Here is a 10,126-nt window from a genome sequence, read left to right as displayed (position 1 = left end):
ATGCTGAAGTGTTAGACAATACCAATTCATCAAAGGTTATTGTGAATGGCAGATAACAAGGTTATTCTACTGGATTCCTGCATTTCTTTCATAACACCTCCCTACGGTTAGGATCTCTCGTATCAAATGAGCTGCCCAGGCACAAGATGATCAAGAGCCCATATGATCAAATATTTGGATAAATACTCCACCGTAGTAACCGTTCATAAATCGAATACACAAGTTCAACAAAATTTAGGATGAATGACAAGTAGGCAGAGTATAAATCGGCTTGGAAAGTCTTCTAATCCCGCAATTTCTTTATGTACATGTGTAAATCGATTTCGTAACAAGTTTCTGTCTATCAATGTTCAGACCATTGGCGATAAGTTCTACATGCCTCCCCTCAAACGAAGAACCAAGTGAAGAGTAGATTCCTTTTGAATGTTGTAATCGCCCATCCTCCAACTGCTTCCCAGCAAAAATCAACCGCTGCTGGTCGGGTGGAGTACCTTCCTTGTCCTGAATTTTGGTCTTGACATCATCGATTGTGTCCGAGCTCTCTACCTCAAGCGTGATCGTCTTGCCCCTCAAGGACTTCACAAAGATCTGCATACCTCCTCTCAACCTCAACACAAGGTGCAGTGTAGACTCCTTCTGAATGTTATAATCAGCAAGCGTTCTACCGTCCTCCAACTGCTTGCCGGCGAAGATCAACCTCTGCTGGTCAGGAGGTATACCTTCCTTGTCCTGAATTTTGGTCTTCACGGCTTCAATCGTGTCGGAGCTCTCCACCTCAAGGGTGGTAGTCTTCCCAGTCAAGGTCTTCACAAAGATCTGCATCCTAAACTACGAATCTCTTCCCAACGGCTCTTGCAAAACAAAGAAGAAAAAAATCTCAAGACACGAAAAGGGAGGATGCTGCAGAAATGAGTAGCACGACAATTGTCTTCCTGTCCTTACAACAGCCGGAAGGTAGTGCACAGAACGAACGGCAACTGAGGGGCTGTAGAGCTCATGTGCAGATCGGTCCGAAGTAGCGTTCGTGAAGGGTGATGACACAGCGCGGTGTGTACAGCGGGAGCATATTCTTGAACCAAGATCGAAGCCTGTAACCGAGTGGGTCCTACAACCACCTCGTGCACCCTGTGGGTCCTATAACCCCTTATGTTTGTGAGATAAATCTTTATCAAAGTTTTCCAAGTATATTATATTACAAAATGTTTTAGAGATTATATTATTAAGTCCAAAAAAGATGATAAGCATCCCTTGGACTAGCAGATTTGAATAGGCTTGTATGTTTTTCAATAACGCAAATTAACTCTTAAGTATTTAATCACGATTATTTTTGAAAACATATAGTATTAACTAATTTTTAATTGATAGAATATAGTGTATGCTAGAGTATTGGTATTCTACTAAATTGAACACAAAAAGACATATTAATACTATGGATAGAATTTTTTTCTTAGAATTATATATCTTCTTGATTATTTGGATAGGACTTTTTATAAGCTATTAATGCATTAAATATAACGACAATTTTTTAAAATGAGATAACATCTTCTCACAATTTTTTATTGGATAATTTTCACAATTGTCGCCCCTCTCAAACAACACTTAAAAAAATAAAATGAATTACTATCGTATTTAAATGCAATGTAGAAGTAAGCTTGAAATTCCATTTATCTTTTTGTCTTTTTATGACAAATTGCTGTCATGCATGAATCGAATTCTCACAACTATGTGTCACATTAAGTATTCCTTCTTCAAAAAATGAATTTCTCAAGAACAATAGTTTTGGATTCATCATTAGTCCTTTGTTGAAAATGATGTATTCTAAGAAGTCAACTTAAATAGTGTGGAATACTCACTTTTCAAACTTTGCATATAATCTTACATCTCTAATTTTTTGTAATAATTAACAAATATAAACTTCACAATCTTCTATATTCTTAGAATAGATTAAGATATTGTTAAAATAACATACATTAGAATCATCAAAAAACTCACAAAAGACATCACTCATTACATATTGAAAAGCTATTGATGTATTCATGAATCCAAAAGCCATGACATTATATTCAAAATACCTATATCTGGTTTGAAATGTAATTTTTTATTCATTTCTTTCTTACATACCAAATTATATATAAGGGACAAAAACATGATAAAAATAAATAAACAAGTGAGACTTCTCTCAAAGAAAGATGACTAAATAGAAATAACTTGGTATATATATTAAGAAAGAAATTGGAATGACTATTGCAAAAAGCCAAGAAAACTAGAGACCCTTGAAACTAGATTGGAAGCAAGAGAGGAGTTGATAAGAGTGATGAAGGCTTCACTCTTGTCTTTATATATACTATGTAACTAGGGGCTATGTGGCGATGTTCTATAGGACTTTCAATATGTATTGACTTTGTAGGACACATGCCTTGCCTTATAAGGTAAGTTTTTCTATGTGTGGGCCATATAGATAGCTTGGTCTTCAAGCTAACAACATGTGTGGCACATGGCTAACTTGTTGACCACATTTTTAATCCAAAAAGTCAATTAAAGACACCTATAAAGTCAAAATAATATCTACACAGCTTATAAGAAGCTTCTATAGCAAATATTATAGAATTAACTTAATTTTATGTACTTTTATTTACTTCTACCTATTTACATATGTAATTACTGGCTTACATGCATATGTATGTGACATTATCCTTCCTTCTAAGGACAAGTTCCACGAGAAGCAGTCATCATATGTTGAGCAAATTTATGATGTCACAAATTATATTCCCTACATACTTTGATCTTTGTTCTCTTCGAAGATGATTGATAGGGCCTCTCAACCATCGATATTGTCCCATATCAGGGCGGGAACACCACCCAGTTATTTGATCGTTGTTGAGGCCTTCATAACTTCCTTCGAATAAAACATTTACAACACAATCAAGAATTGTTCCTACCTCTAGTAAAATCACCAAACATTGTGAGTCCCTTCCAAGGTCGTGATACCAAACGCATTGTATCTCACCATCTATTTGAAGAACAACATGTCCTTCTTGAAGATCTTCATCTTGATTGCATTATCTTGAAGGTTGTAATAATTGTAATGTTTCATTCGACAAGTCAGCAAACAAAGGCTCTTGAGTTGAATCTGTTGGTTGTTGGTTCTCCATCTCCTCAACATCACAACTACAAAGAAGCTACAAACAAGGATTGAAAGTAGAATGTTATCTTGCTTAGATCTTATTTTTTTTATAAGGAAGGTTTTCATTTTGATTTTGATGGATGTCGTTGTTGAAAAGCCTCCACCACCTTTGTTGCATTTGTAAGATTCTTTACTGGCTCCCATGTGCATTCACTAATACCATATCGATACCAATGGATAGTATATTCTAATTTATTTATGCACCGCTGTCATAATACATGAAGTCTTATTTGAAAATGCTCCATGCACCTAGCACTGTAGTATTCGGAGCTTTCATAAAAATAATAAGAATTCTTAAAGAAATATTAGAAGGATCACAAATATCACTCAAATACATCTCAATTCAATCTTAATTTAATTCTAGTTAAAATCCTATTGAACTTCATTCAAACTTTAGGCCAAAACTAATTAAATCTTAAATCCTAATAAAATCCTAAACCCTAAATCAAACCCTAATCCAAATCCTAAATCCTAAATCAAATCCTAATCAAATTCTAAAACCTAAATAAAACTCTAACTAAATCCTCAATCCTAAATCAAACCCTAATCCAAACCCTAAATCCTAAATCAAACCCTAATCAAATCCTAAACCCTAAATAAAATCTTAACCAAATCCTAAACCAAATCCTAAATCCTAAATCAAATACTAACCAAATCCTAAATCCTAAATAAATCCTAACCAAATCCTAAACCCTAAACTTTAGTTTAGGGTTTAAACCCTAGTAATTCCTACAACAGATTTAAACCTCAATAACTAATGAATAAACCGTTGATCTTAACTCAAATTTTGCATACTTCTTTAAAAAAAATCTAAAAATAAGTATAAAAAATTTGAAAAGGATCGGAGTTACTAAATTGACCATAACCTAAAAAATGAGCTCAGGTATTGGCTGGCCTCCTTCTACAATCATGATGCCAATCTTCCAGAGCCGATATCTCTCCTTTGCATCATTCGATTGATCTCAAAATTCTCAAACACATAGAAAAATAAGTCTCATATACTTTCACATAAGTTTCACTCCAATTCAACTAGTAGATTGCAAAAGATCTTAAAAACCCTCTCTAGACCTAAAATTCTACTTTTTGAGACTTTGACCCACTTAAACCTCAATATGCCTCAATTTAATTGTTAGATCGAGCTCAAATTCATAACACATATTAAAAAAAACTATAACCATAAACCCACAAAATTTCACTTGTAGATCTATAACAAAACTCTTGAAAACACCCAAAATATAAATCCTACTTTATATCATAAAACCAAAGTCATCCGAAACAAACCTTGATTTTGCAAAGCTCTTACAAAGTCATTACAACTCCAAATCACCTAAAATTAATGCCCATAGAAACCCTATCCAATCTTCTATCAAACCCCACTCTTTGATCTGCCAAAGAGTCCTAGAGTCGTCGTCGAGACTTAGTTTTGTGCCTCAGGGTCTGATTTCGACCCTAGTTCATAACCGGCCCTCTCCGGGTATCAAAATCTAGTTTTTTTAAGTAATTTTCAATAGAATTTACTCTTAACTTCCTCCTAAAGATGTCTTTATCATTTATTTTTCCAATCTACCTTATTTTGCCTTATTTTTGGCCCTACAAAGTAAGTAGAAGCTATTTTTTCTAAAAAGGCAGCATTACTACTAAAAGTTTTATTACCTTCCTATCTTTTATCCATATTTTTTTACCTTTTCTTTTAACTTGGCTCTTCTTTAATAAGATCCATATTATCATCTTTCACCATATAGTCGTGTTACAACATGACACCCCCTTGAATCTAAGACTTCTTCCACTTCAGACTCTTCATTATTGTCCACTTCTATAGGAGGAGGTGGAGCTTGACTTCTTTTTGGTATATCCATTGTCTTGTAGGTTCAAGAAGAGACATGTGGAATATTGAATGGATTTTTATTGACTTCGATAGGTGTAAACTATATGCAACTAGATTGATTTGTATAGAAATAGAAAATGGTCCAAGCCTTCAATAATCCAACTTGTCACAAGAATGAGTGGTCTTGATATTGCGACAAAGTAACCATACCTTATCACCCATGTGAAATGGTAGTTGTTCTTTTCGATAGACATCCGCATTGACCTTTTGTTGTTCTTGAGCTTCTTTTAACTATGCCTTCATTGTTGCAAATAGCTCTGATGAATTAATTGCCAAATCTTTCGCAGCAGGATTATCAACTTTTGAAAAGTCAAAAGTATCAAGTCATGGATGATAATCATAATTGAAAAAGAAATGTGTTTGTTTTGTAGAAAAATGTACTGTATTATCGTAAGCAAACTCTATCAATGGCAAAAGAATTGTCCAATCATCTTCTTGGTAATTAATGGTACATCTTAAATATTGTTTCAAAACTTGATTAACACACTCCGTTTGTCCATCAATTTGAGGATGGAATGTCGAAGATAGTTTTATATCTATTTTTAGAATCTTAAAAAGATTTGACCAAAATCTTAATACAAATTGAGTTCCCCTATCTGATATCATATCCTTGAGTAATCCATGATAGCGATAGATATTGTCAAGAAAGATCTTAACTGTTTCTTCACCTGTGATAGATTTTGTATATAGTACAAAATGAGCCATCTTGATAAAATAATCTACTATTCTTAAATATAAAATCATAAGAACTTGAGATTGAAAGATCTATGATCAAATCCATAGAAACAGAAGACCATGGTTGTTCTGGAATGGGTAATGGTTGAAGAAGTTCGTAAGGTCAATGACGAGGAGTTTTTGATCTTGAGCAAATATCACAAGATTGTACAAAATCTTTGACTGCTTTCGATATTTGGGGTTATGAAAAGTTTTTGGATATTTCTTGTAAAGTTTTAATGTACCCAAAATATCCTGCTGTTGGAAAGTCATGGCGAGCTTAAAGAACACGTAATTAAGTTTCACCTTCTGGAACATATAGACATGCCTCAAAATATAGTAGATTCTTTTTGAATTCAAACTTGGAAGTATTATGAGATTTTGAAGGATTTCCCTTAATATCACGAATAAGAGGATTAGAAGACATGCTTGACTGAACTTGCTTAATGAAAGTTGAATCAACAGTTAGTGTTGATTTCATTACTCAAAGATGAAGATGCTCGGGCTTCAAGAGAATTATTCGTTGTTAATCAAAAGTAGCATCTCCTTTCTTTGGTATAAGGTAAGATCGTCTAGAGAGTGCATCTGACAAATCTTATTGTTTTCCTTATTGATAAGTGATCTTGAATTCGAATCTTGACAAAGACATACTCCAACGGGCTTGGCAACAATTCAAAACATGTGCTGACATAAAATATTCAAGGTTCTTATGATCTGTATACTTTGTGACTAGGCTAGAAGCACCTTCTAAATAATGGCACCATTCTTAAAACAAATCCACTATTGTAAGAAGTTCTTTGTCATGGATCTCGTAGTTGATCTCGGATGTTGAAATTTTTTTGAAATGAAAAGCTATTGAATGAAGTTTATCATCTCTTCTCATTTGTGACAATACGGCATCCATGGCAAAGTGTGATGTGTCTGTTTCCATAAAAAATCAACGCGATATAAGATTGGTGTAGAAATAAAAGATGTCTTCAAAGCTTCAAATGCTACTTCTGCTTCTTGATTCCATTGAAGTTTGTCTTTACAAGTCAAACATGTAAATGGAGCTGCAACTTGAGAGAAGTCTTTGATGAAGATCCAATAATAGTTGGCAAATTCCAAAAAGCATTGGACATCTCTTATCATTTTTTGGATCTTTCAATCTATAATAGTTTGAACTTTCTCAGGATCTATTATAAGTCCATCATTTGAAATGATGTATCCTAAGAAGTCGACTTGAATAGTATAAAATACACACTTTTTTTTTTATCTTGGCATAGAGTCCCACATCTCTTAGTTTTTGTAATACATGATGAACATGAAGTTCATATTGTTCTATGTTCTTAGAATAGATTAAGATGTCATCTAGGTAACACAGATTAAAATCATATAAAAACTCCTAAAAGATATTATTCATTAGATGTTGGAATGTTGTTGGTGCATTTGTAAGTCCAAAAGGCATGACATTGTATATGAAATGTCCATACCTTATTCAAAACGTAGTCTTTCATTCATCACCTTCTTTGATGTGTATTAGAATGTATGTTCTTCATAGATTTATTTTTGTATAGATCTTAGCTTGATTTAAGTGGTCAAGGAGTCTAGATATGAAAGGTAGCGGGTACCTATTTTTTATAGTGATTTTGTTGAGTCTTTGATAATCGAGAGACATTCGCAAAGATTCATTTTTTATTCTTCACAAATAAAATTGGAACTCTTGCTGGAAATTTGGAATGGAATATGAAGTTCTTGGCTAAATTTTCTTCAATATACTCCTTGAGTTTAGCCAACTCATTTTGAGATAAATTGTAGATTGATCCAAATAGCGGTTGTGCTCCTTCTTGAAGGTCAATTGAGCAGTCATAAGAACAATGTTTCGGAAGAGTATCCACATTTTTCTTCTCAATTACATCTTAAAAATCTTGATATTGGCTTGGAATGCCACTTGAAGTCTTTCTACCAATAGAAATAGGTGTGGCATAAAAGATACAAGGTGATCCTTCTTTTATAACATAGAAGAAAGCTCTTGCTCCTATAAATATAGGTTGAATTATATTAGACTTATGACTTTCTACTTGATTAACTATGCTCTTAGTTATACTTTCAAAAAAGTCAAGACTACGAGAAGTCCAATCTATTTTAGGGTTATATTTTTCTAGCCATGATAAACCTAAAATGTCTATATTAAAAGGAGATCTAATGATATTAAATATTACAAAGCTACTATGACCATTAGTTGTTATTTCTATAGGAAGAGTTTCATGAGTAACATCTCTTGAAGACAACGGATGATCATCTATAACTTCTACATGAACATGTTTAGTTTTCTTCACTAAAAATATGCTATGTCTTTTAGCAAATTCTTCATCTAAGAAAAATGCTGAGGCTCTTGAATCTAGCAAGGCAGAGGCTTTGTGATATTTAGGTCATAGAATAATATTTATCGTAAAACATTGAGAGGGTTTTGAGGAGAGGATAGGACCTTCACTAGGCATTGTATAAGGTTTAAGCCATACAGTCCCTATTGTAGCTAGATAAATTTGTTTTTTGACATGCTATCTTCTTTGATCGCGATACTTCTTATTTTATGGTTGCGTCGCTTCTTTGGACTATATTGAGCAGTGTGCTTAGGTTCTCCATAATATAAGCACAATCCTTTCTTATGAAAACGAGACTTTTTTTACTTAATAAGCGATTTGAAATGTACTGCATCAATTTGCATATCCTCTACTTTCAAATGTATGTATTGAAGAGATGTTGGTATTGCCATTGAATTATGATAATATTGAGGTCCACTTCTATGGTTCTCAGACTGGAATTCAAAAAGATAATTATCGCACTTCATAGTAAAGTCAATTGCTTGATTCAATGTTTGAGGATGACGTAAGTTGAGTATTAATTTTTTTACCTCATATTGTAATTCGTATAAAAATTGGCTAATAAGTGCAACATCATCCAAGTTAATATTACTTACAAGTTATCAAAATTGTGAAGCATACAATGTTACTGATCGATTGCTTTGTCACAAAATATGGATCTTAGTGGTTACAATATGTATTGCATCATGTTTTCCATACATGGATCAAAACTCTGTCAAAAAAGCTTCTAGATTATCTTATATTAGATCTCGTCAGTCAAGAAAAGATAAAAACCATGATAATGTTGAATCTAAAAGAAGTGTATCAATGAATCTAACTTGCGATCCTTGAGTTGGATAGCTTTAGGATTGAAATTGAATCACAAGTTGTATTTGATTGATAAATCCTCTAAACTTTGATCTTGTGCCATTAAACTTCTCGGATATGACAATTCTTGGTTCTCTAACAATAGAAGGGCGTTCTACCATAAGAGAAGGGACATGATTTGGTGCACATGTTGAAGCAGCTCCAATCATTTCTATATCTTCACTTCTTGCCAATCTTGTTGCTGTCAAGGACAAAGACTCGATGAGGGAAAATATACACAAAAGGCTATCTTGATATAATAAGTCAAAATATAAACAAGTATGTATATTAAAAGGAAACTGGAATGGCTATTGCCACAAGACAAGAAACTAAAGACTCTTGAACCTGGACTAGGAGCAAGAAAGGAGTTGACAAGAGTGAAGAGAGCTTCACTCTTGCCTCTATATATACTATCTAACTAGAAGCCACGTGGCGATAATCTATAAGACCTCTAATATGTGTTGACTTTCTAGGCCACATGTCTTTGCTTGCAAGGCAAATTTTCTATGAGTGGACTACGTAGTTAGCTTGTCCTTCAAGCTACCAATATGTGTAGCACATGGCTAACTTGTTGACCAAGTTTCTAACCTAAAAGTCAACTATGGACTCCTAGAAGGTCAAAGTAGCATCTATAAAGCTTCTAGGAAGCTTCTCTAGAAGATATTATACAATTAACCTACTTTTATCTACTTTTACATACTTTTATCTATTCATATAGGTAATTATATGTATGTCCGTGACATTACCCCCCCTTCTAGGGACGAGTTCCACGAGGAGCGGTGATTATATGTTGACAAAGTCTAATATGCGACGAATTGTATTTGCTACATACTCTGATCTCTGTTCTTTTCGAAGGTAGTTGATGGGTCCTCTTAGCTATCGATAGTGTCCCATTCTAGGGCGAGAAGACCACCCTGTTATTTGATCATTATTGAGGCCTTCATAACTTCCTTCAAATAATACATTTGAAACACCATCAGCACTCGTTCCTATCTCCAGTAATATTACCAAACATCGAGAATCTCTTCCAAGGTCGTGATACCAAACGCGTTGTATCTCACCATCTATTCGAGGAAGAACATGTCGTTCTTGAAGGTCTTCATTTCGGTTGCATCGTCTTGAAGGTTGTGACAA

At 33.8% G+C, this 10,126-nt stretch overlaps 1 protein-coding gene across 1 annotated transcript; it reads right to left on the bottom strand.

The window, feature by feature from the left end:
• Window positions 1–262: 262 nt before the first annotated feature.
• LOC112275258 (polyubiquitin-like) lies at window positions 263–1,071 on the bottom strand. The gene is given in 2 exon segments (XM_090246276.1): window positions 263–435; window positions 437–1,071. Coding segments are annotated over 2 exon segments (450 nt in total). The 5' UTR covers window positions 823–1,071; the 3' UTR covers window positions 263–371.
• Between the last annotated feature and the right edge of the window lie 9,055 nt (window positions 1,072–10,126).

The sequence above is a fragment of the Physcomitrium patens genome, chromosome 22 (genome assembly GCF_059467195.1).
Source record: "Physcomitrium patens ecotype Gransden chromosome 22, ASM5946719v1, whole genome shotgun sequence".
NCBI classification, from domain to species: Eukaryota; Viridiplantae; Streptophyta; class Bryopsida; order Funariales; family Funariaceae; genus Physcomitrium; species Physcomitrium patens.
This window is presented reverse-complemented; position numbering and strand designations above follow the sequence as displayed.